At 46.3% G+C, this 25,882-nt stretch overlaps 1 protein-coding gene across 2 annotated transcripts in view; it reads right to left on the bottom strand.

The window, feature by feature from the left end:
- Positions 1-1,538: 1,538 nt before the first annotated feature.
- LOC115094091 (active breakpoint cluster region-related protein-like) overlaps positions 1,539-25,882 on the bottom strand; it is a 107,170-nt gene continuing 82,826 nt past the window's right edge. The window contains exons 19-24 of one of the 2 annotated variants that reach the window (XM_029606789.1): positions 22,776-22,879; positions 20,209-20,348; positions 11,866-12,000; positions 11,346-11,451; positions 4,666-4,807; positions 1,539-2,674 (exon numbers count right to left, since the gene is read on the bottom strand). In XM_029606789.1, the coding sequence (XP_029462649.1) occupies positions 2,585-2,674; positions 4,666-4,807; positions 11,346-11,451; positions 11,866-12,000; positions 20,209-20,348; positions 22,776-22,879 (717 nt within the window). In that variant the 3' untranslated portion in view covers positions 1,539-2,584. Of the gene's footprint in view, positions 2,675-4,665; positions 4,808-11,345; positions 11,452-11,865; positions 12,001-20,208; positions 20,349-22,775; positions 22,880-25,882 lie in introns of those variants that run through there. The other variant, XR_003857494.1, reaches the window with a different exon arrangement.

Raw genomic sequence — 25,882 nt, 5'->3', positions numbered from 1 at the left:
AGACAGGGCCGGGTGGGTGGGTTAGGTAGGGGAAGGGAGGGTAAGGTGAGGGGAGGGCAAAGGAAAGTTCCCTCCGAGGCCGCTCCGATTTCGGAGCGGCCTTGGAGGGAACGGGGGGAGGCAGCGCGGCTCGGCGCGCGCAGGCTATACAAAATCGATAGCCTTGCGCGCGCCGATCCAGGATTTTAGTGGATACGCGCGGCTCCGCGCGTATCTACTAAAATCCAGCGTACTTTTGCTTGAGTCTGATGCGCAAGCAAAAGTAGGCTGTTCGCGCGCCTCTTAAAATCTACCCCTATGCGCGTAACCCTTTTAAAATCTACCTCAAAGTGTATGAAGGCGTCAGATACCCCATGGACCAGTTTTGAAAAAACTCCCCTGGGTCAATATTTTCCTGCAATCCGCCCCTGCTTCTGCCATCAGGTAGTTGGCTGGCTCTACTTGACATTTTTTTCTTCAACCATCAGGTAAAGGAGGGTCACAGTAAAACAGTTTTCAGTTTGTCAGCATTCTAACTATGACTAGATTCTTCAGCTATCTTTATATCCCAGAACATGCAGTCAGATATTTCAGGTTCAGTTCATAATTCAGCACAACACATCACTGGCTTCACAAAAATATGGAGGTAAATACAGTATGCATGCGGAAAGTTACACCCGTGTAGGAGCAGATACAGCTTTCTGCTGGACCGATGTAATAAGGCACGCTGAAGCTGCCGCAGGTTTTTGCGTGCCTGTACGCGCATTTGTACTCGCATTTTCCCACGCAAAGCCCTATACAGGGATGTAATAAGGGTTTTGTTCGCGGGGGAAAAAAGCACGTACAAACGTGATTACAGACCTGAGGTTTTTACTGCGCGAGTGCATGCTAATGGCATGCAAAGGAGGCGATTAGCTAATCACAGGCAATGCAGGAAGCCGCGGTAATGCTAGTGCGGGTTTTTTAATGCGAGTTTTTATACCGCCATGGACAGGGCACGAGTTAATTGTCAGGGCCGACTCGGAGTGCCTATCTCAGCGCCCATGCGACCTAAAAAGCAACTAGCTGAGCGCCTCTGTCAATATCCGAGCGGCCAAATACACAGCTAGAAAAGTGCCTAGCTCAGCGCCCGAGTGGCAAGAAGCGGCTGGCCCTGGAACCAGTGAGCCTCTTAGAGAATGAGATTGGGAAATGGAGGGGGCTGCTGCAGGGCTAGGGAAAGAGGGGGGGGGAGGGGTTTAGGTAGGGGGGTAAAGAGAAAAATTTGGAGGATTATAAATGATCAAAAGAGACAGCTTAGACAAACAATGAGACGGTACTAACATTCTATCAGTATGAGAATAATGTTTTAAGGAGAGCTCTCTCAGGCATAGCTGTTTATCAAAAATAATAGCCACTCCCCCACCCAGACGACTATTTCGACATTTGTAAAAAAAAAAAAAAGAAAAAAAGAGAAGCCTGGAGGACAGGTCTGTGTTAGACAATATGTATCATATATGGGAGAGGTAGCGCTAGAGAGTTCTCGGATCCTTGTGATGAATCAGTCAAGAAAGATGAAGCCTTGGAAAAAGCATTTTCACCTTTAATTCATAGATGCTTAAACAGAGGGGTCGGTCTCCCGACACGGACCGTGTTTCGCCACATGGGCCACGTCGGGAGGGACAGATGCCCGGAAAAACTGCTGTAAATGTCAAAGGTACTTAACACGTAGCTTGACAATCATGTCCAAATGTTCTATCAGGAGAAAAGGCCAAAGTTGAGTAAGGGACGCCTTGCGGAGGGTGATCCAAGTGGTAAAAACTTCCAAGGGCAGCAATTTAACACTCGCACAAGGTCCAAAGGAGCACAAGGTCCAAAGTTCAGTCGGCTCGCTGACCAAAATTAATCACGAAAAGAAACTGAAGACGGGCCCTCGGAGACACCATTGTTCTACATCTTCAGATTTTTCTGGCCCGTCTTCAGAGTTTCTGGCCCGGGCCGCCCCTTTTTCCTCGGCCGGCACTTCTGCGTGTACCAGGGTTTAAGCATATGACCGGGCCCATTGTAAAATGCGCGCGGTGTGCGCAAAGCCTGGCCATGTGCGTAAACTCCCTTTGAAAATGTACTTGTTAGTGCCTCCTTCCCAACCTTACTCATTCTCCCCCATTGCCTCCCTCCCAGCCTCACTAATTATCTCCCAGTGCTTCCCCCATCATTCTTCCTCATCCTTCCCCAGTGTCCTCCTTCCAGTTGAATGCAGCTAACAGTACATTAAAGCACTGTTCCACATGCACTCAGAAGCCAGGACCACCATGGGAGCAGGGAGTGCACACACATATATGCTCCTCCTTCTTCTTTGCCATGAAAATTGTTGGCTGCATCGGGTACCATATTTTTGAAGCCTGGGTGGCCTGGATAGTATTGCTTGGTGAGCCATAGTTTGGGGATTTCAGCCTTAGGATGTGAGAAGAGGGGTCTCCTGGGATGTGAAAGAAAGGCAGGGTGAGAAAGCAAGGGTATTCCTGAGATAAGAATGGAGGTGTCCCTTGGGATGTAAGGAGTATCCCAGGCTGAAGGGGGATGGATCCTGTGATGAGAGGAGTCCAAGCGTTGGCATGGGTCATTGTTAAGTCTCCAGGGAATCAGAAGTTTTGGGTTTGTGCTCCTTTTCTTCAGTGGACAAATTGCTTTGCAACAGGTGCAACAGCACCTGAACCTGAGAAGGAGAGGAAAGCACAGCGTGTTACACATGAGTGTCATCCCATCCCAACATCTCTTTTCTTTCTCCTCCACATCTCCACATCTCTTTTCTTTCTCCTCCACATCTCTATTCTCTCTCCTCCACATCTCCATTCTTTCTCCTCCACATCTCCACATCTCTATTATTTCTCCTCATCTCCACATCTCTATTCTTTCTCCTCCACATCTCCACATCTCTATTATTTCTCCTCATCTCCACATCTCTATTCTTTCTTCTCCACATCTCAACATCTCTTTCCTTTTCCATTCTCTCCATTCCAAAATTTACTTTCCTTCTTCCTCCTCATCCAGTTTCTCTCTCACTCCCAATTCCAAAATCTCTCTCCCTTCAATCTCCCCAATCCAATATGTCCCTTCCCATTCCCCCTCCCTTCCTTCTCCACTTCCCAGTATCTATGTCCCACCCTTCCCATCTCAATATCTACACAGAAACAGAAAAAATAGAACATGATGGCAGCTAAAGACCATCCAGTCTGCCCATGCCCACCTCCCGCTTATCTTTACAATTCCTTCCTCTCCCTCAGAGATCCTTTCTGCATGTCCCATGCTTTCGTAAACTCTGTTCCCACTCCACCACCTCCACTTGGAGGATGCTCCAAACATATTTCAACCTATCTATAAAGAAATATTTCCTTAGATTACTCCTGATTTTAGCTCCTTTCACCCTCATCACATGACCCCCTCATTCTAGAACCCCGTTTCCATTAAAAGAGAACGGTTTCCTACGCATTTAGTTCTTGGAAGTATTTAAATGTCTCTGTCATATCTCCCCTTTCCCTTCTTTCCTCTAGGGTGTGCATGTTTAGATCTTTAAACTGTCTCCTTATGCTTTATAATGAAGACCACTGACCATTTTAGTAGTCACCCTCTGGACAGACTCCATCCGGTTAATGCCATTTTGAAGGTGCGGTCTCCACAGCACTGCACACAGTACTCCCAATGAGGTTTCACTCAATGGTGATTTTCTGCCAGGTCATACAGGTCACCAACCCGGAGCCTTTTGTAACTTGCTTCCTTTTCCCCACTGGGAAAAAAGTGGAAGCTGGAGGCTGCTATTTGTTCCAACCTGGCACCTTTTTATTTAGAAAATTACCACTGGTCTCATCAGAGACTTGTACAGAGGCATCATCTCCTCCTTTCTCCTGCTGGCTGTTCCTCTTCTTATGCACCCATGTATCCGTCTGGCTTTTGCCATTGTTGGTCAACTATGATCACACCAGACAAAGCTCTTGTTTTGTGCATAGAAGAAATTCACCCCCTCTAATGTACTGCTCTCTTGGGTTTTTGAAGCCTAAATGCATGACCCTGCATTTTTTAACATTAAATCTTAGCTGCCAGAATTTAGGCCATTACTCAAGCTTCACTAGATCCCTCCTAATTTTTTCAATACCTTCCAGGGTATCTACCCTGTTGTAGATTTTGGAATCATCCACAAAAAGTCAAACCTTACCCAATAGCCTTTCTGAAATACCACTTATAAAACTGTGTACAGAACCGGATTGAACACTGATCCCTGTGGCACACCACTGGTAACCCCTCCCCCCCTTTTTTTTTCTTGGAGAGAGCTCCATTTACCACTACTCTTTGTCATTTCCCACTCAACCAGTTTCTAACCCAGTCAGTCACTTTAGGGTCAATACCTAGGGTGCTCAGTTTGTATCTCCCTCACCTTATTCCAGCATCTTTTACCCTCTCCCTCTTCCATGGCCCAATATCTCCCAGTTTCTCCTCATTACATCTCCTTTCTTCTCTGTCCCAATCTCTCTCTCCCCCTTTTCCCTATTCCTATTCCATCTTTTTTCCCTTCTGTCCCCTCCTTACCATCCCAACCTCTCTCTCTCTCCTCATCTTCCATCAGTATCTCCAACTTTCCCATCTCAATATCTATCCCTCCTCATTTTTTTTGTGCTTCCCTCTCTTTTCTGAGACCCCCTTAGAATCTGTTACCTGCATGACCACTTCCTGGGAGAGATCAAAGGGTGACCCCTGCAGTGACAGCTCCCCGGGGTGTTGCCGCAGCAGTGTGGGGCCAAACACTGTGGCCAAATTGTACAGTGACATCTTATTCACGGGCTCGTTGGAAGCAACACTGCAAAAAAACAGAGGAATGAAGAGGGAGAAAGAAAACATCTGAATTCTCCTCACATGGAAACTTTTCTCCGTTTACGTTCTAGGCCTAAAGTTTTCAAAATGTGTTCATGCAGGACATCGGTGAGGCACATGAAGAGTCCACGCATGGAAAAATGGGGGTGGAATTCTGGAACGGTTTCAGAAACCTGAAAAATCTTTGAATATTCGATTGGAGGCAGAGTTAAGTATTTAGATAACTGGTGCAGGATGAAGTACCTTAGGCCATGGCAGAGATGTAAAGAGGGAGAAAACCATGACATTTTGGAAAAGAACAAACAAGGACAAAAAAAATGAGAATTCCTTTTTAAACTGTTCTTAAATATCAAAATACTCAGCATATATTTCTCCTATTTCTTAAAATCTGTAGTACAGTTTCAGAAGAATAAAAGATTAGCTCTGAATATTCTTAAAAGATAAATTCGTTTCAACATGGATAATGGAACAATGCTCAGGTCACTTCTTTATTTGTACCACTTCCAACCCCAGGGGACCTGAACGCCCATCTTGCTTCTCATTTCCCCCTCGTTCTTTCTGTCTTTCTCTTATAAGCTTCCATTTCTCTTCCTCCTTCCCCCTTCGTTAGCATCTCTTCTCACATATTTCATCTAATCTACCCCTTCACTCTGGTTTCCTCTGTCTTACTAAATCTCTGCATGGGCACCAGATGGTCCAGCAGCTATAGAAAAAGTATAATCCCTATATATCACTGGGGACCTGGGGGTCTAATATTAAGGTGGGGGGGAGGGGGTTTCTAAGAGAATTCAATCAGAGGTCTCCTATTTTTTATAAAGGGATTTTTACAGAACTGGAACAGGGCTGGTGCTTTCGCTAGGAAAACTAGGCAGTCGCCTAGCGTGCCAAAATTTAGGGGGCAACAAAATCCTGCTACAAGAAGAAGGGGTGGTGTGCCGGAGTCAAAACCACTAGAGAAGGGAGTGCTGTGTTGGAGCTAATAGTTGGGGAGCGGGTGCGCGACTGAAGCTTTGCCTAGGGTTCCAAATACTTTTGCACCGGCCCTGAACAGGAAGGGTACCCAAAGGCTAGTGGGTATGAGGGCTATTAAAGTGACTGACAGTGTGGCCCAGTCCAGTACAGGGAATGGAGTTTGCAGGAAACTGGGATGGAGTTTGCAGGAAACTGGGATGTTCTACCCTCCGCAGTACCTCTGTGTCTGTGGGAAAATTTTGAGGTGTTTCCAAAAGCCCTCAAGGAGTATACAAGCTGAATAGTAGCGGAGCAGAAGAAGATGAAGTGAAGTTTGGAAATAACAGGCCTGGATACTAAGATTGGAAGCCACAGGAGCTGCTGGAGCTTCGGTACAGGGTGAAGGAACTACACCTGCCAAATGGACGGTGGTGGTGGTGGTGTCTGGATGCATTCCTGGAGGCTGTGAGTAGCCGAGGTTCGATTCTAAATCCTGGAGCTGCAGAGAGTCTGGGGGAAGAAGGCGGACTTGCAGGATGTCAAGTTTGGGCCTGAAATGGACCTGGCCTCCTTTTCCTGGGTGGAATACTTCCAGGGATTGCAGACATTTTTGCAGGGCTGGTCTGATGAAGCGGCAGTTCCTACACTAAGGTGGGTCTAGGCAGTCTGAGTGCTCCTCCATCTGTCTCCATGGTCAAGCGGCGTAGCGCAGTGTGGTCTGACAGAGCTCGAATGTAGGTGGATCAGGATGATACTGATGATGACCGTGGGGGCTCTCCTGGTGAGGAAGGGGATATTCCCCCAGATTTGGAGCCATATAGAACTCTTCTATGTTTCTTTCAGAGAGATGAGTTGCTGGGTCTGATATCTCAGATCCTGAAGGCCCTTGGAGTGGCTGCACCTCACTCCTTGAGGACGCAGAAGAAGCATCCCATTTTGGTCACCCTGCGCAAGGCTTCTTGTTTCTTTCCCCTCTTGGATGCAATCCAGGAGTTGATTGATCTCGAATGGAATGCTCCAGAAGCATCCTTTAAAGGAGGACCCGTCTTAGCGGGTTTATACCCCTTGAATCCGTGAGCCAGAGAGCAGTTGTGTTTCCCTAAGGTGGATGCTGGTAGAGGGAGGAGCGGATCTGAAGGATGCTCAGGATAGGAGGATTGAGACAATCCTGAAGCAAGCCTTTGAGGCAGTGTCAATGAACTTGCAAATTGCTTCTTGTTGCACCTTGGTAGTTCTGGCTAACTTGCGGCTTTGTCAAGAGTCTGGTGGCGCTACATCTGATCTAGATCCTATGGTAGAACCGGGGACTGCTTTCTTGGCTGATGTGGGCTGTGACTTGGTACGCACAGGTGCCAGAGTAGCTCCTTCAGTTACTGCGGCCAGGCAACAGCTGTGACTGCGCAACTGGTCTGCAGATGCTATTTTAAAGTCCAATCTGACTAAGCTGCCTTTCAAAGGCTTGCTTTTGTTTGCCAATAATTTGGAAAAAATGGTAAGTAAACGGGGAGAGACCCAGTTCCCATGTTTGCTGGAGGATAAGAAGCCAGATCCTGGTCTTCTCAGATGAGTGGCTGCTCTTGAGACTACTAGGGTTTTCGGCCTTATAGGGAAGGTTCTTCCCAGAGATCCTATCCCTTCCTCAGATCTCAGTCCTTTCATCCCGAGGTTCTTGAAAGGATATGGGCTCCGGAGCCCCTCAATCTTCCCAATGAAGATTTGTGGGCTTACCTGATGGTGTGGGAGATAGGTGGTCGTCTATCCCGGTTTTATCACAGGTGGGCCCAGATTACTTCAGATCAATAGGTTCTGGAGTGGTTTGGAACGGCTTTGCTCTAGAATTTCTTCACATTCCATCAAATGCCTTCATGGTCTCTCCATGCAACTCCTCTCAGAAGAGGGTAGAAGTGGAAGCAACATTACAAAGGCTGTTTATTCTGAAAGCAGTGATCCCCCTTCCTAAATTGCAGTGAAATACAGGCCGATATTCCATTTAGTTTGTCATGCCCAAGAAGGAAGAGTCATTTTGGCCCACACTGGATCTCAAGGGCTTCAACTTAGATCTACGAGTCACACATTTCAGGATGGAAACGTCATAATGGTGGTTCAAGCAGGGAATGTACGTCACATCTCTGGATCTGCTGGAGTCATATCTGCATATTCCCAGATATGCTGTCAATCCAGAATGGCAAATCGGAGGAACCACTGATAGTTCCTCTGATTTGCCATTCTGGATTGTCATTACTAGGTTCAGGCCTTGCCTTTCAGACTAGCTACAGCACCCAGGACTTCGAGATTTTGGCAGATACGACTTTTCGACAGCTGCATACTCTTTCCTTGCGGCTGCTTACTTTAAAGACAGCTTTTTTTTTTCTGGTAGCAATCTGTTCGGCTCGTCGGATCTCTGATCTGCAGGTTCTTTCCTGCTGCGAGCCTTTTCTCTGATTAACTCCGAGTACAATTCAGCTTCAGACTGTGCCTTCCTTTTTGCCCAAAGTGGTTTCAGACTTTCATTTGAATCAGTCCATTTCTCTGACTGCCTTGGACAGGGACAGAGATGAAGCTGAGTACCGTCCTATGTGTTCCTTGGACATTTACTGAGCTATTTGGAGGTGACTAAGACTGTTCGGAAGTCCGATCGTCTGTTTGTGCTCCATGGTGGAGGTAAGCAAGGAGCACTAGAGATGTGGACAACGACGGCTCACTGGGTAAAGGAGGTCATTACAGCAACCAAGGTGGCTGCTGAAATTGCCTTTACGAAGCAGATTAGAAAGCATTCCACGAGGGCTCTGGCAGTATCGTGGGCTTTGTTTGTTGTCGCCTGCTGAAATTTGCCAAGCAGTGACATGGTCAACTTTGCACAGCTTCTCCAAGCATTACCGCTTGGATGTTAGGACTAGGAAGGATGTCACTTTTGTACAGGCAGTTTTGACTGGGCTGCTGGCAACCTCCCGCCCTTTTTCGGGATTAGCTTTTGTACATCCCATTCATTGGGATTGACCTACCCAAATGCTAAGGAAGGAGAAATTACTACTTACCTGATAATTTCCTTTCCTTTAATGAAGGGTAGGTTAATCCCAGACCCGCCCTTGGCTGCTGGATTTGGATTTTGTTGTTAGCCTTCTTAGGGCGAGTGATGCAGAGTATGATTCCTGCTCTTTGTTGATAACTGATAAGTTTATAGTTTATTGATTTTATATACCGCCGCATTGGCATTAGCCTTCACAGCGGTTTACAGTTAAAACAAATAATGAAAATACAATAAATACATCAATAAAAGATAACAGCTACAATTTTTAAAAGCACATTAATAAAGTATTTAGCTGTGAAAGATAGAAATTAAAATTATTAAATTAATAAAGCTATATTCCTCGAGGTATTATTCAGAGCTAAAAAGTTAAGACAGATTAATAAATGAAACAGCATAAGTATTATATGACAAAACATAACAAAATAAATAACATAAAATAAGTTCTGCCTGTAGCTAAAATCTGAAGCATTCATTTAAACCTGTATCTGGCCATTTAGAGTCTAGGTATATGTATTTAAAGCCTATGGTCCATTTTCCGTGTACGCGCATTTAAATAGCCAGGTTTTTAAGTCTGCCTTATAGTTTTAAGTCTGGCTTCTCATAGTTTGCTAGATATGTTCCTTCTTTTGGCTGAGCTTAGTGTTCCTTTTGATTGAGAAACATGAATGCTTGCTTGTTGCTAATAATGTTCAAGTTTAATCAGGTTTGTCCACAGTTTGGCTTTTCCAGGAAATAACTGGTGGGCTATGTTGGGACAAGACTATATAGCCGTGACGTCAGCTTTTGCTCCGTCTCCATCTGCTGACAGATGTGCATAACCCACTCGATGGGATTGACCCTGTCCTTCATCACAAGAAATAAAATTATCAGGTAAGTACCGTAGTAATTTTTCTATTGCTGTCATGCTGTCTAAGTCTGTCTGTGTGGAACCTGTACCTTTGACCCCTGACAGATTAGTGGTGCTGTTCCCAAACCCTGGAGTGAAGAATAAGTAGAACTGAACTAATAGGAAGCAGTGAGCACAAATACAATGAGTACATCCTGCTCAGGATTACTAGGAAATGTCACTCAAGGACATTACAATCAGCAGCAGGAAATGCTGGCCCTTAGGTTTTGAAAATGCTTGCTGTTCCTGCACAAGCAGTACACTGCGGTCAGAAGCTGCAGGATGGACCCTCACTGCTCCTTCTGCCAGGTCCTGAATGACGATGGTACCGCAGATGTTCCCACACCTATCCCGGGGGACCCCGGCCAGTCAGGTTTTGATATCCATAATGAACATGCATGAGATACATTTGCATACCACGGAGACTCAGTGGGGTAGATGTGCAAAAGCCATTTGCGTGAATAACTGAAATGTTACCTGTCTAAATGGCCAAACCGCAATTTTAAAACTCTTACCTGAGTAAGTCAGAGGTGTTCCGGGGACGGGCAATGGGCGTTGCCAGCTAACTCCGATATTTGGCTAACTCTGGCCATGCTGTAGGGCAGGTCTAAAGTTAGCTAGTTATCTTTTAAGATAGCCGGATATATTCAGCGGCGCTGCTGTGCTGCTGAATATCCCGGTTAAGTTAGCCGGATAGCTGTAACCAGCTAACTTAACTAGCTATTCAGCGGCTGAACATCAACCCCCATCATGTGCAAACGTACCTCATGAATATTCATTTTGCATATCCTGAAAACCTGGCTGGCTTTGGGGTCCCCAGGACAGATTTGGGAAACCCTGCACTAGGATCTGCGCTCCCGCTGGGCCAATCCTGAAACAGGAGAGAGGTTTTAAGCAAACACAGGACATTGAAGTGAAGAGCAGAAGACCAAGGGAGTAAATGAGTTCTGTTCCAGAAGCAATTTTCGGAATAATTTCTCAGAAAATCAATCAGAATTTCCAGATGTCCCAATGCTTGTTAATATAGTAAAACAAATTAAGAACATTTTGTTCTGTTCCTTTTTCCTGGTGCCAGTTTGAAATTTTGATAAGAAATGTAAGTTGGTTTTTTTTTGTATAAAATTAAAACTCATGAAGACACAAATAATGCAGTGTGATTGATATATCTCACAGAAAATAGCTGTCCATCTCAGACATAGGGCAAGCCACGTGCTAAAGATCTATGCCATTATATTGTCTAGGTTCTGACCCACCTTACTATAGACTTAACCAATTTATTGCGGCTCAAGCCTCGATACATTGGTTAGTCTATAAGGCGCCACCCACCCTCGTGTCGGTTTTGCTACATCAAACTACCATGGCTATCCCTCTGAATATCTGATTTTAGTGTATTTTATGTCCATTTTTGTAAAAACTGCTTTTCATAGAAATAATTCTGTGCATTGGATTTTTTTTTTCATAAAAATTAAAATATTTCTATAAATGCATGTATACTATATTGCAACTCAAGTACAATTATTAAGTTCCCAATTTTCCTATTTCTTCCTGTTTTTTTTCCCTCCGTTCAAAATTTCTGGGAAATTTGCATCTTTCATGTTAGCGCTGTCGGAAACAGGGGAGAGTTTAAAGGATGCAAAAGGGAAGGAAAAGGATAGTTACCGTGTTAAGTGACCCAGAAGGAAGACGAGGGTGTCGAAATTGGCTTTGGGTAAGCAGTGAACCAGGCACATCAGCTGTTCATTCCTCTCTGCTGTGTCCGTGATATCTAGGGGGAAAATAACATGGGTATAAATTAATCCTATATCCAGCAAGAAAGTGAGAGAACAAAGATTCCTTTAGGTGATATTTGTGTGTCTGCTCTCACTTTCAGCTAACATCTGCTTAGTTGACTGGTTGCACACTCCATCTTTTAAACATTCGTTTACTGCAGGGTTTCAATGGAATGCAAAGCTCAGGATGTATTTTTGTCATGTCAGTAAGACACCGTTGCGACAGCCTATGGCAATCTCTCTCTCTCGCTCGCTTTTCCTCTCTCTCAGCCTCTCTTCACCATGTGTACTTTCTAAAACACTGCAGAATACTCATGATGTACTATTTGTGTTGGACTGCCAGCCCTGCAAGCAGAAACAAGCTTCTTAAGCTGTGTCATTTTGCTGGTGAGAGGGTTGCATATGCTTACCGAATGTTTGGGTAAATTCTTTGAAGAGGCGGAAAGTGAGGAGCGGCTCTGGCAGCTCCCGCAGAAAGAGCTTCAGGCTCCCTGCCACGGCATGTATGTCCAGGGCCTTCACGTGCGAGACTGCCTCTTTCACGTCTAAGAAAAGGGATAGGGAAGCCTTGTGAGTTCCCAAATGGGGAATCGGCAGTGCTCACATTCTCCACTTACCCTTCCTTACTCCCGCACTCCCTCCACGGCTTTCACAAAGTCACTTAAGCTTCCCGGTGCTTAAAGTAAGGTTTGTACGTTATTTGGTGCAGGAAACCCAGGGATTTTTGTACAAGTTATCATGCACAGTGCCACATAGCGGAGGAGTGGCCTCGTAGTTAGAGCGGCAGGCTGAGAGCCAGGGTTCAGATCCCTACTACCACCCCTTCTGACCTTGGGCAAGTCACTTCAGGTCAAACTTATACTGCAAGCCCACTAGGGACAGGGAAAGTACTTACTGTACTTGAACTGAGCTACGCATGAAAAGGCATGAGCTAAGTACACAATAAACAGAACTAGCTGAAACCTATTGAAATTCTCCAGAGGCCTCTGTTTGCTGTCCTCCTCGCTGGTCTAACCCCAGCACTTCCCTTGCACTCTCCGCAGGTCTGCCCCTGCACTTCCCTCCCTTCTCCCTAGCCTGCCTTCAACTGCGTCTCCGGCAAACTCTAATGCTCCGCCCCGGCACACCCTAACCTGCCTGATCCCGTGCCCGGCATGGCTCCCACACCCTCCCGACCACGCGGCATGCTGCTCACCAGCCCAGGCTCAGCGCGACCTGACTCCCCTGCCCGACCCCGGCACACCCTGCCTCTGCTCCCCGCCACGCGCTCAGCCAGACCCACCTCCCCACACTTTGACCTGCTTTGCAAATCAGTTTCGGTACCTTCCTCAGCTCCCCCCCCCCTTCCTCAGCTCAATCCTAGCACGCTCCGGGGCCGATGCAATGCAGTGCGCTCAGCCGAGCGCACCGTGTAACCCGCAGTCGGACGCGGGATAAATGGGCGCTAATCCACCCCCTAATGCAATAGGGAGATTAGCGCCTATTTAACCCGCGTTTAACATGGAGTGAATGGGATAGGGCTCATCGTATGCAAATGCACGTGAATGAGGCTATTACTCATTCACTCCCAATGCAAAAAGGTGAATGTGCGTCTCAGACGCACATTTATCGCTCAGATATTAATGCCTGCCTGGAGCAGGCGTTAATAGCTGAGCGCATTGAAAAGAAGTACAGAAAAGCAGAAAAAACTGCTTTTCTGTACTTTTTAAGTAAAAAAAAGAAAGAAAAAAAAAAACTCAGCAGATTGTCGAGTTATGAAGACCGAGGCCGGTAAACTCGGGGGCCGTTTTCATTACTGGCAGACAGGCAGCATGGCGGGAAGGCTTGCGTGACCTTAGCGCCTCCTTCCTAGCACGACCCCCTAATTTAAATATTGCATGGCGCCCCCCCCCCCCTTTGGGGCACCATGCGCGCGTTAAGAGAGCGGGCGCTGACTGTTCAGCGCCCGCTCTCTTCCCGCCTTTATTGCATCGGCCCCGCTGACCTTCCTCCCAGCTTGACCTCACCACACTGGGGCCTCCCCCACCCTTCAACTCAGTCCCGCCATCCTGAGCACCCCCCTCCCCAGGTCAGTCCCAGCGCACTCAGACCCCCCTCTTTCCCGGTTCGACCCCAGCACGCGTGGCCTCTGTCCCCAGCTCAAATCCAGCACTTCCTTCCCCCACTCCCTCCTTGCTGGCTCAGCCCCCCCCTCCCCCTCTGCCCAGCACAACGGCCTGCACACCCCGACCGGCCCCCTCAATCGCAGCGCTCCCTCCTTCCCTTGGGGGGCATTCCCTAACTGCCTCCCTAAACCGATCCCAGCACATCCCCCCCCCCCCATCCCCTGGCTCCAGCACACTCCCAGCCCTCCTTCCCAAGCCCTAAAAGAGAAAAAAACCCCCCTCAAAACTGTAAAAGTCAAACAAATAAAAGCAGCCTCTGGAATTTGTTGCCAGAGGATGTGGTTAGAGCAGTTAGTGTAGCTGGGTTCAAAAAAGGTTTGGATAAGTTCTTGGAGGAGAAGTCCATTAACTGCTATTAATCAAGTCTACTTAGGGAATAGCCACTGCTATTAATTGCATCAGTAGCATGGGATCTTCTTAGTGTTTGGGTGATTGTCAGGTTCTTGTGGCCTGGTTTGGCCTCTGTTGGAAACAGGATGCTGGGCTTGATGGACCCTTGGTCTGACCCAGCATGGCAATTTCTTATGTTCTTATGTTCTCTCTCCCCTGCCCACCAAATCTGATTCAGCCAAAGGTTCTCTCCCCCCCAGAGTCCCCTCAGCCCCCAGTCGCCAGGACTCCCCGGCCTTCCCCTATCCCAGTCCTTATCCTATCCCGGGCCTGCCTCAGCTTTCTGGCTTTGCGTAATGGCTGCCAGCGAGCCCGAGGTCAGTGGCGTAGCGCTGTATGGCAGGCTGGGCCACACAATAATATCGCGGCGACGGGCCCTCAGATTGACTGGCAACCATTTTGCAAAGCTGATGGAGGGGCAGGAGTGCTGGAGAATGGCCCCTGCCCTTGGAAGCTGTGCCAAAACCAGAATTTGGTAAGGCCCAAGGCGGGGAGAGGTCCGCGGAGGGGGTCCCTTGGGGCCAACAGACACCACCAAGAGTATTATGTATATATATATATATAGAGAGAGAGAGAGAGAGAGAGAGAGAGGGAGAGAGAGAGAGAGAGAGAAACCTGATTGTATGTCTCATCAAAAAATTAAAAGTGGATGGTTATCTTTTTGCCGACAATATACAGTTTCTCTATCTGTTAATAGCAATTTAGAAGCTACAGAGGTCAATATTCAAAGCCATTTAGACAGACAACTCACAAGTTATTAGTCTAAATGGTAAGTGTCTGTATGTTCAGCCCCTTACCCAGCTAGATTTTAGTCGGATAAGTCATTTTCCGGATAAAATGTATCCAGATAAAAAGAGTCATTCCAGGGACATTTCCGGGAGGAGTTACGTTATCTGGCTTACTTTGCCAGTTTTTTTCAATATAATCAGCCAAGTTAACCAAATAACTTTACACCTGCTTCAGAGCCTTATGTGGCTGGATAACGTCCTACCTAATCGGTTATCTAGTGGCAGGCCATGTGTGGTTGAGTGGCTCCCCTCGCCATTGCTCTCCCATCCCATCCCAGTTCCATTTTCAGTTCCCTCTGCACTTCCTGCCGTGGCAGGAGCAGGTTTGGGCCTGCTCCTGCCATGGCAGGGTTGGGCTTCCTGCTGGCCCTCTCAGACGACATTATCTGGGTGCTGTATGGTGCAACGGCCAAGTGACGTCATCTGAGCAGCTCCAAAGTAGGCCTATTTTTCTGTTTTTCCAGTTAAAACCAAAATACTCAGTTTCCCCACTGGGGGTGTTTTTCTCACTGTTTTTGGATTTTAACCAAAAATCAGAAGTCCTATGTACATAACACTTTGTGCTCCTTGTTATCATTGCCATGGTACAACAATGCCACCTTGTGGCTGCTTCTCTAATTTTATTTATTTAATTTTTAAAAAGTGGGTGAATTACCACAGCTTTGAAACTTGTGAGCAGTAGTACCAGTTGTCAAGACTTTGCCCCTGGCTACTGTCCATTTTTTAAATACATTCATAATTCAATTATCTAAACAAATCTGTCTAAAGTGGAGAGTGTATCTCATATTTACTTACCTCATGCTTGGATTAGAAATGGCTGAGCAGCATTCGGGCTGCAAACTTTTTAACAAGTATACTTAGAAATGAAAATATCAGTATGTGAATAGGTTTGTAGGTGTATGTAATTGTCCAGAAAAAGGAAAGGAAAAGGAGGCTGGGTAGGATGCATATTATTTTAAAAGTAACTGGTGTGCTGACCTGGGTAGGGGGTGTGCAGGACTTTTTTAAATTTTTCCCTTTTCATTTACGTTTTGCTTTGTTGGTTGAATATTTTATGTTTTGTCTTTTCTGTTGTTGTTGGGTTTCTTTTTAGTGAGTGCTATTTCACAATATCTTGCACTAAAAACTATAACATGTGACACTACAATTTAAAAAAAACCAAAAAACCCCTGAGCTAGGCACCATTCCTTCCCAGTTCTCCAGAAACACCCCCAACACCTCCTCCCCCCAGCCAATCCTGCCCTGCTGGTGCCATGCTACAAAATGGCACCGACTGATCTGAGGCTGGCATCATTTGAAGGCCATGCTCCAAACTGCCGTGGGCCTCTGGTCACTCATTGCCATTTTGTAGCATGGCACCAGTAGGGCAAGCGCAACACAGGCTGGGATGAATTGCCTGAAGGGTTTGGAGGGGGAAGGAGAAGGGGGAGGAGGGGTTGGGGGGGGGGGGGTGGATGTCAGCAAGCTCGGGAGGGGGTGGACTTCCTTGATATTTTGTTGGCATGGTTTGGCAGCAGCAGGAGGCCAAGGTTGACAGCATCTCAAACAAAATGAAAGAAAAAAAGTGAATGAAATTTAATTTCAAATGAAAGCATATCCCTAGTCCTGGAGACTGAGGAAAAATCACAAAAGGTATAAAAAGACTCGTACTTTGCCTCCGATCCTGCCAGAATCCTCACCCTCTTACTATTCAAATCTCAATGCTTATTTAATTCTTTTAGGCTGTCCAATTTAATCAAAAGTATTCCTGGTACACTCACATCACTTGGCTGTGAGTGTACCAGGAGTAATTTTAATTAAATTGGACGGCCTAAAAGAATTAAACACAGCATTGAAATGTGTGCTGAAAGAAGATGAGGACCATGGCAGGATCAATGACAGTGCATGTTTCCTCAGGACAGTAACCCAGCTACTTTTAAAATATGCTTCTCTCCCAGGCTCCTTCCCCCTCTTTTATTTTATATTTATTTAGATTTTTTAGCTCGTCTCTTCCCAAAAGTGTTCAAGGCGAATACAGGCAGAAAATTAAGAATGAATACAATGAACATAATTATAAAAACAGCATAAAAGTAAAACAAATAAAACAAACATAATAAATGATAATAAGCTTAAAACTCATAAAACTATAAAATTAGCTAAAACTACACAAAAGTTAAGCAATATTATGTAAAACGAGCCATGAAAAAAATATATATTTAGTTTTATATAATAAGCCTGCATGCCTGTTGAGGACTTTGGCCACTCTGCACGTATGCCCATGATGTCGCCTCTGGCAGCTGCATGTGCTGGAAAGAGGCCAAAACATTGGCAGTTGAGGCAGTGGGGCCTGCTGGCTGGACAGAAGGCAGCGACCAGAGGAAGGTGGAGGGAGCCACTGCGTGGCCTAAAGAAAGAATAGCCTGTGCAGGCCTGCAGATGAAAGAAACAGCTGGGGCAGGTTGGAGGAGGGATGCGATGGCAGAAGGGGAAAGGTGGACAGTGATGAGGCTGGGCGGGGGGGGGGGGGAGAGTTTGTTTGCATCAGACTGGGGAGAGGGGTGAGAAGAGAATAGAGTGCTGTGTTTTGGCTGGGATGAAGGGAGATGTGTGCTGGGGCTGAGTTGGGGAGGGTGAGTGCCGAGTCAGGAGGGGAATTATCCGCTTCCTCAGACATGGGAGGGGGACAAGGAGAAAAGTGCTGGGGTGCTGAGTATTGGGAGGAGATTCTACAGCCTGAGGCATAAGGAGGCGGCAAGGGGAAGAGGGCAGGTTTGAAGAGAGTATAGGGGATTGGATTGGTGGAGGTGTACGGACGACTGAGGCCACCATTTTCTGAGCATATATTAAAGGAGCTTATTCTCTCTGAACCAAAGAAAATGGAAGACAGTCAGCAAAGCATTATGAACATTCTTCTATATGAGACAAAAGTGAGAAATAGAGGATTTGCAGAAAGAATGCCTGGCTTGGAAAACCTATCCTTTTGGCTCTGTCGCCACTCTGTCCACTGTTAGCTCTGCTTGAAACTAAGAGCTTTGATACTGATTGGAGGACTCTTATCTCTAATGCCATTTTGAAACCATGCAAGCCTCCATGCAAAAAATAAACTCTTCACTTCTTATTTAAAAAAGTGCAAAACGCCCAGTCAGAGAGCCGTGCTTGACCCATATGCATGGATTATGCCTATTCCCGTCTATAAAAGTAAGTGAATCAAAGAGAGCCTGACATCAGAGCGCTACCACCATTACCAATGGACAATACTCTCGGGAGCAGAAGCCTGCCTTCCTGATCTTCAGTGCAAACAGACACTGACTAGAGATGCCTGTGCCCAGCTTTTAAGCCTTCCTCACCTGCACACACATGAACACAGAGAAAGACGTTACCCATCTCCTTCAACTGCTGTCCGCCAGCGCGGTGACAGAACAAACTTTAACTTTTAATAAAAGCTCCAAAGTTACTCTTAATTTCGGGGTAGATAGCCTGTGATTGATCTGAATTAAAATCTGTGCCAGCTTGTGGTCAATAATTTGTTGTGCTAATTTACAAACTTTGAAAGTGCATCTAAGTGTCTAATCATTGAAAGAATCACAATATTAATCAATTATATTTTAATTGATAAAACTCTCAAGAAAATCTTTAAATTTAGAAAAACTTAATGAAGCCATGTTCCGATTAAAACAAACTCTGATCGACAATTGTTTGAATAATTAATAAATTCATAAATACAGAGGCTGCTATTCAGTGCCACTGAATGACGGCAGATAACGACCAAAATGGTCCATCCAGTCCCCCAGCATTTATTTATTTATTTATTTATATTTTTTTAGTTTGGTTTTAGAGTACTAGCAAATGCTGCTCGGTGCAGGCCACCTCCAAGACTTACCTAGCTAAGTGGCTGAATATTTGGCTGCGTTTAGTGGTCGCCACTTATCCCAATAAGTACTTAAGCCAGATAAGTGGTGAGAGGGAAATGGATGTTTCAGGGAGGAGGTACTTATCCGGCTAACATAGATGGATGAGTAGCGATATTTAAACGTATCTGGCTGTGATAAGCGAATAAGTAAGACCTGCCTTAACAGCAGATCTAAAGTTAACTGAATAAGACTTATCTAGCTAACTAGCCACATATTCAGGGATATTCAGCAGCATAGCCATACCATTGAATATCCTTTGTAGGTTAGCTGGAGAAGACAACTCCGACTAACTTACTTAAATGTTTAGCTTTGACTATCTACCCCACTGTAATTTGCATAGTTGGAGGACCTCATCAATAATTAGTCTATACTTATGGTGCTCTATTACCTACAGGGGGAAGGAGAGAGTGCTGGGGTTGGCTGTATGGGAGGTCTGGGATTGGGCTGGGGAGATGAGTATTGGATTGTGGAGGACAAGTGCTGGGGTCAGGCTGGGAAAGAGGGTTGGAGTGGGTAGGGCCAGGCTGGGGAGGGAGAGTACTGAGCACCTCCAAGACTCACACGTACTGTTAATTATTCAATGGGCGTCAGAGAGCATGCATTGTGTATTAAATGCCCTTTTCCCCTTCTCTGATATTGGTGCTTATGAAGTATGCATTTTTCTGTAAAACACAAATTGGGCAAAAGCAGGGAAACCAGGGTTCAAATCCCACTGCCACTCCTTGTGACTTTGGGCAAGTGACTTTACCCTCCGTCGCCTCAGGTACAAAACTGTGGGCCTCATTTCCCATAGTCACAGACTGGGAGGAAAGCCTTAGTAAATCAGGGTCTGAGACTGTGAGGCCTCTGGAGGCCGGGAAGTACCTACAGTAACGGGACGTACTCTGCTTCGAAGAGCCGAAAGGCAGAATACAAATATAATAAATACATTCATACATAACCCTTTAGTAGTGCTCTGTCTGTTACGCTGTCTTGTGCAAGAGTGTCGAGGAGCCTGATTTTAGGGAATATGGAAAGTCGGGTTTGTAGGCATGCGCGCACTTGCGGCAAATGGTGTTAAGAAGCAATGGAGCAAACGCATTACCAAATTACCTTTCCCTAAAGGAAGGACTTGCTCTTTGCACAGCAGCCTGAGGTCTCTCTGATTCTCTCCTCTGTTGGCATTCAACTGAGGAGCACTCTGTGCGCAGCTGGCAAGGGGAAGGGAAGGGTCTCGTGGAGGCAGGGGCGGATTGGCCTATGAAGGGATCAATTAAAGATGAACTGTATAAGTAATATCAAGGGATCAGGCATCCCTCGGTCTAGAGATATAGAAATGATACGTAGTTATAGTACAAAGTGCACAAGAGACAAGGGTAGAGAGGAGACGTAAAGAGGAGAGGAGGGGGAGGGTCGGGGCCGAGGGTGATGTAAGAGTGACAGCGTGAGAAGGTGGGAGATGACCCCACCACCGGATGCTGCCCTCAGGACATTTTAGGTAGATTTCTGGGGGAAGGAGCAGAGTGACAAGGTCTTCTTACTAGTGTTAAATAAGGTCTTTAGGGACTGCACATCAGTGGCAAGACCAGAGATTCGATAGATCCCGACCTCGTTGAGACCACGGCTCTCCACCTCTGCAACGCAGAGACGCACAAGGTGAGGGACAGAGGAGCCCTCAATCCTAGGGAGAAAGAGAAGAGAGAGAGAGGGGGGTTTAGAAGTTCTGAACAAGGATTAGTCTCCCATCTTTGAAAGTGAACTGAATAAATGAATACCAAGTAGCTGTTATCTGGTGCCCTCTACCAGCAGTGGTGGAAAAGCAGCATTGGAGCAGGGAAGGGCACACGGACTTAAGTGAGGAGGGTGGGAAGGAGAGGAGGCAGGGTTGGCAGACGATTTTCCTAACATCAGGGCTTGCTGGTGTGATGAAGGGAAGAAGATAGGGTTAGCAAGGTCATGTTTTAAACATTGGGACTTGGTGGGGGAGGTGGGGAAGGAGATTAGGGCTGCATTGTGGGAGAGGTGCCATCTGTATTTAGTTCAAGCAACCATGAGCTCCCTAAATCTAGCTGACTAACTTTTAGAGGGAACGATTTAGGGTGATTTTCAGTGGAAAATCTGCTTACGTTTTTGCAAATTTAGGGGGTCATTTTCCAAAGCGATCGCACGCGATCACTAAATGGGGGCGGAGTCGGGGCGGCGTCAAGACCGGAACAGGAGGAGTCGGGGCGGCACCGGGACGGACGCCGCGAAGACATCGCGGACAGCGAAAAGGTAAGAACCCTTTTCGCTGCCAATTTCGTGCCTTAGAGCACCACCTTTTATGATGGCGCTACTGGGTGCGAAAGCCGGCAGCGATCGCACCGCGGAGGTGCGATCGCTGCCGGCTTTCGCAGGCCCGTCCCCCGCTTCGCTCCCCCCTCCGCCCCCCTGTACCGTGCAATTCAAAGAGCCCGGCGGTATTAGGGAATCCAGGCCTTAGTCCTGCTAAGTGAGGAATTTTTTTAAAAATATTGACTTCTAAGTGACCACACATTAAAAATAGAAACGTGCAGAAAAAACTGAACTGGAAACCCCAAGAAGGCAGACTCTGCAATACATGTAGTGCAACATGGGAGAAAGAGAAACAGAGATGCATTTCCTCCTGTGTGATACCAGAGGTGCACTTTTCTCAAAGCTGACAGGGAAACTACAGTATTTCCCCAGAATAGAATAAGCAGGAAAAATTCAAGAAAACAGAAGTCACAGCAAAATATCATCAGGCTAGAAACGTAATATAAGCAGAGACAAATACTGAACATCAGCAGGACCCAGAAATTGTCTTTGTTATTATCCTTCCTTCACTTTGTAATTTTAGTTATTATTATTATAGTTCTGTCTTCTTTTCCTCTAATCACTTTGAGGACAATTCTTGAAAAAAAAATTGGACCTTGGGGGCTGAAAATTGTCCCTCGCCGAGTGGCAGAACACAGAATATGACAGCAGTGAAAATAGGTAGCAGTGTTTAACCCCCTATCAAATGGGCATTCTGGGGGGGGGGGGCAGGGTTAGGTGGGGGGAGGACTGCAAATGGATGTGCCTGGTTTTTACATGCCCGGGTTTGCATCATCCTTCCAGGCAGGAGGTGCATGGGCCAGTGGCATTCACAACTCAGCACTGGAGCAGGGAGGAAGTACACAGATCTCCTCCTTTTCAGGGTGGAGGGGCCACCGGGCTATAAGGGGGGAAAGGGTCAAGTGGAAAAGCTGGGTTGCAGTTGAAAATTAGTTTGAACTTAGCCAGGTATAACATAGCTCGCTTAAGCTGGAGCTGACTGCACTGCTGACAATTACCCCTCTTTAATCTCATGCTTTGGGAAACCACGAACAAACTGCCATGCAATTACATTTCCTGGATTTACAGCTTGAGAGAGAGAGAGAAAAAAATTAGCTGAGAATTTATGAATTTCTTGTAGATCAAATTCCTCAAATGACTGCTGATAGCCAGACATAGTTTGTGCTAGCATTAAAACACAATGGGTCCGATGCAAAAAAAACAACCCAAAACGCTGAAAGCGGGTACTGAGTGTTCAGCGCCTGCTTTCCTAATGCGCCCCTGGGCACCTCTCCTGGGGGCGCCATGCAATATTTTAATTAGGGGTCCGCTGTCAAGGAGGCGCTAGGGTCGATTGCGCACCCCTAGTGCCTCCTTGACAGTGGGAGCCCGGGAGTGCGCGGCTGTCCGCCAGTTAAGAAAACGGACGCTGAATTTATCGGCATCCATTTTCCTAATTGGCGCACATCCACATGTTCCGAAAACAGACGCTGATTAACTGAGTGTCCGTTTCCCAAACCTGACCGCTGGCACTTTTAAAAAAAACATTTTTTTTTTAAATCTTTTGTTTTTCTCTCTCTCTCTCAAAATACCCAAAATGAGATTAGTTATTTCCTCATTTTCATAAACTCCTCTCCCTTGAATAAATTCAATTCTCAGGATGCAATAAATACTGTGGGCGTTAGGGTGATAATGCACTTTGATGAATGACCCTGTCAGTTTGTTCTGGTGGGGCCTTCTCAATCTGTGCTAGCATTAGGCGGTGAGAGGGGCTCCCTCAGTTTGCGTTACTCACTTGACTATGTTCTCAATTTGCTCCCCAAACACTTCTCGCTGGGCCCCTGCCAAAGTGAGTTGCAGCTCACAGGGTGTGAACCTCAGGGACAGTGACAGCTTGAGCTAAGAAAGAAACAGATATGATGAGTAAGAGAGAATTATGCACATTTTATTGTTTATTTTATGCTTTTGTGTTATTTGGTGTTGTATATTGCTTTGGAAGATTTTATTGTAAAACCTGGAAAGTGACTTATACATTTTATAAATAAATAAGAAAAAAATAAAATGTTATAAATAAATAAAAAAATACAATTTTATAAATGTAACTAAAATGTTTTTACTTTATTTGAATTACAGACATGCTAGATGTAATAATTTATATAACAAAATATTCTTGCCCAACATACAACTTTCTGATGCCATGAAAGCTGTGGCTGACGGATCATGCCAACTTTGAAGGAATGACAATTTGCATGCCAACCCTGTGTTAACTGAAGCCAGCCTGACACAGATGTATTTAACCAAAATAGCCCCCAAAATACAATTACTCCAAGATCAAATATATCAAAATCAACAAAGGTGCATGATCTTGGTCATTTATTTCAACTATTTCAAGAGAGCATAACCACCTAATATGCTAATATTATATGTAGGACTGCCACTATCATCGGCTAATAATACATTTTGTATGCCGAAATTCAACTGGCCCACTTTTTTAAATTTTTTAAACTGAAATGCAAATAAAAATAAGCAGTCACACTTTGAAGAATCACTGCGTCCCAGAGCAATAAAAGTGACCAAAGAGCAATCATTGGAACAAATAGTGATACTTAGCTTGTAATATATGCATCAAACTTTTTTTTTTTTTTAAATGACCAAGATTTTGCCCCTTTGTTGATTTTGATACAGATGTATTTAATACATCATGAGCATGCTGGAACTGAGGAAAAGCACTGGGACAGTCCGGCATGTTTTTGAGCTAAGTGCAATCTTTTAGTCATACGTGCACCTAACCTGATGATCGCCTTTACTCGTTTTACTTATAGAATTTATATAAAACCAAAAAAAAAAAAACATTTGTATTTGGGAACACAATTCTTAAAAAAAAGTAGTGCTCTTATTTAAAAATGAAGTACTGATTATATTTTTTTCTGCGATATTCAGCAATAGCAATGTTATGAGGGTACGAGGTCACATTTTCTCAGGCATGATATCCTAGGAGGTGCGGTGTAAGTAATATTCAGAAAGCTGTGTGTTGGGCAAGAATATTTTGCTATCCTTTTTTGGTTTTCCTTACCTTTTACTGCAGATTTATTATAGCATGATTTATTCTTTAGATAGCATCAGCAATACTGAAGAAAATAATTTGCTTCTATATATATTAGCTGAATCTTGCTGAAATTCCCCAGGGGCCCCTTTTCACTGTCCTTCCTCCCAGTCTGACCACAGCGCTCCAGCACTTCCTCCCCAGCACACTCTGATCCTCTTCCCCAGTTCCACCCGAGTCAGGGCAGACTGACCATTCACGCAATGGGGCAGAATCCGAGGGACCAGTGCACTTTCCCCTAGCCTCGGATGGGTGGTTAGGGGCCAAGAACCCTTACTGCCCAGAGGCCCAGATCACTGTCAGTCCACCCCTGACCCCAGTATTCCTGTCTCTCCTCACCAGGCCAGCCCCAGCGCACTCTACTGCCCGTTCCTAGCCTGACCCAACACATTCTGAGCCTCCTCTTCCCAGCCTGACCCCAGCACACTCTGACCCCCCCCCTCCCTAAGCCAACCCCAGCACACTGTGACCCACCCTTCCCAGCTTGATCCCAGTGCACTCAGAACCCCCTCCCTAGCACTCCCTTCTCCTCTTCCCAGCTTAGCCCCAGCACACTCAGACCCTCTGCCCCAAACCAATTTCAGCACTCCCTTCTCCTCTTCCCAGTTTAGCCCCAGAATGCCACCCCTTCCACCCTGCCTAACTCAATCCCAGCGAACTCCTCAGTCCTTCCCCAGCCCAGCCCCAGCCCTCCCCGACCCCCTGCTCCAGCTCAACCCCAGCACACCTTTCTACCACCCCAATCCTGCCCCAGTACTCCCTTCCCCCTGCCTCTGCCCAATCCCAGTACCTCTGTTCACCATGCCTAGGCCAACCTTTCATCTACCCACCTTGACCCAAGAACACTCTGCTCCCCCCCCCCCCCCCCCCACACAGTTGGATTCCAGAACATTCTAACCTCCCACCCCCTGCTCAATCCCTGCTCACTGACTCCCCCCAGCCTGACCCCAGAATTATCTTTCCCATCTCCCCCCTCATCGGCCCAGACCAAGCCCACCACTCCTTTCTCTCCTGCCTAGCTTTTCCCCAGTACACTTCTGGCCCTCCCCCCCCCCCCCCCCAGCCCAGCCCCGCCCCATCACACTCTCCCCACCTCTTATTACCCAAAGTGAAAGAAACCCCCCCCCACCCCCCAAAAACAAAAAACAACACACCTGAAAATCCCAAGGAAATGAAAGCATGCCCTCCCTGCAACCGCCGTTCCTGCTTCAACAAGGCCCACCGACACCCCCCCCCCCCCAGGGTCTCCCCCGACCCCAGTCCTTACTACATTTTTCAGAGCCGGAGAAACCTGACAGGAACGATGCTCTAAGGCCTGGGGTGGAGAGAGGCAGCCCTTGCCTGAAGTAGATTTATGGGTGGGGGAAGGACCAAAATCCCCATCCATTTGTATAAATGTTATGATTTCATGTCTAGTGGCTGGTGGGAAGTGCTTGTGCGCTGATGTGCACGTGCTCATCCCACCACTTCCTGGTGAGAGACCGACACTGAAGCCAAGCATATTGCATAAAGGGATATATATATATAGAGAGAGAGAGAGAGAGAGACCTCACGCCTTTTCATTGGCAGCTGAAGAGAAGTTACATTCAGGTTCAGTAGCTTTTCCCCTGTCCCCAGACAGTTTACATCTAAGTTCATATCTGAGGCAATGGAGGGTGAAGGGACTTGCCCAAAGTCCCAAGGAACATCAGCAGGATTTGAATCTCCACTTCCCTGCTTCTCAGTCTGCTTCTCTAACCACTAGACGACTGCATGCTTCCACACTAAGCTGAGGCTGGTGGCAGTAGTGGGCTCTGCAG

The sequence above is a fragment of the Rhinatrema bivittatum genome, chromosome 6, assembly GCF_901001135.1.
Source record: "Rhinatrema bivittatum chromosome 6, aRhiBiv1.1, whole genome shotgun sequence".
Lineage (NCBI taxonomy): Eukaryota > Metazoa > Chordata > Amphibia > Gymnophiona > Rhinatrematidae > Rhinatrema > Rhinatrema bivittatum.
Note: the sequence above shows the minus strand (reverse complement) of the source record. Positions and strands in the feature narration are given on the sequence as shown.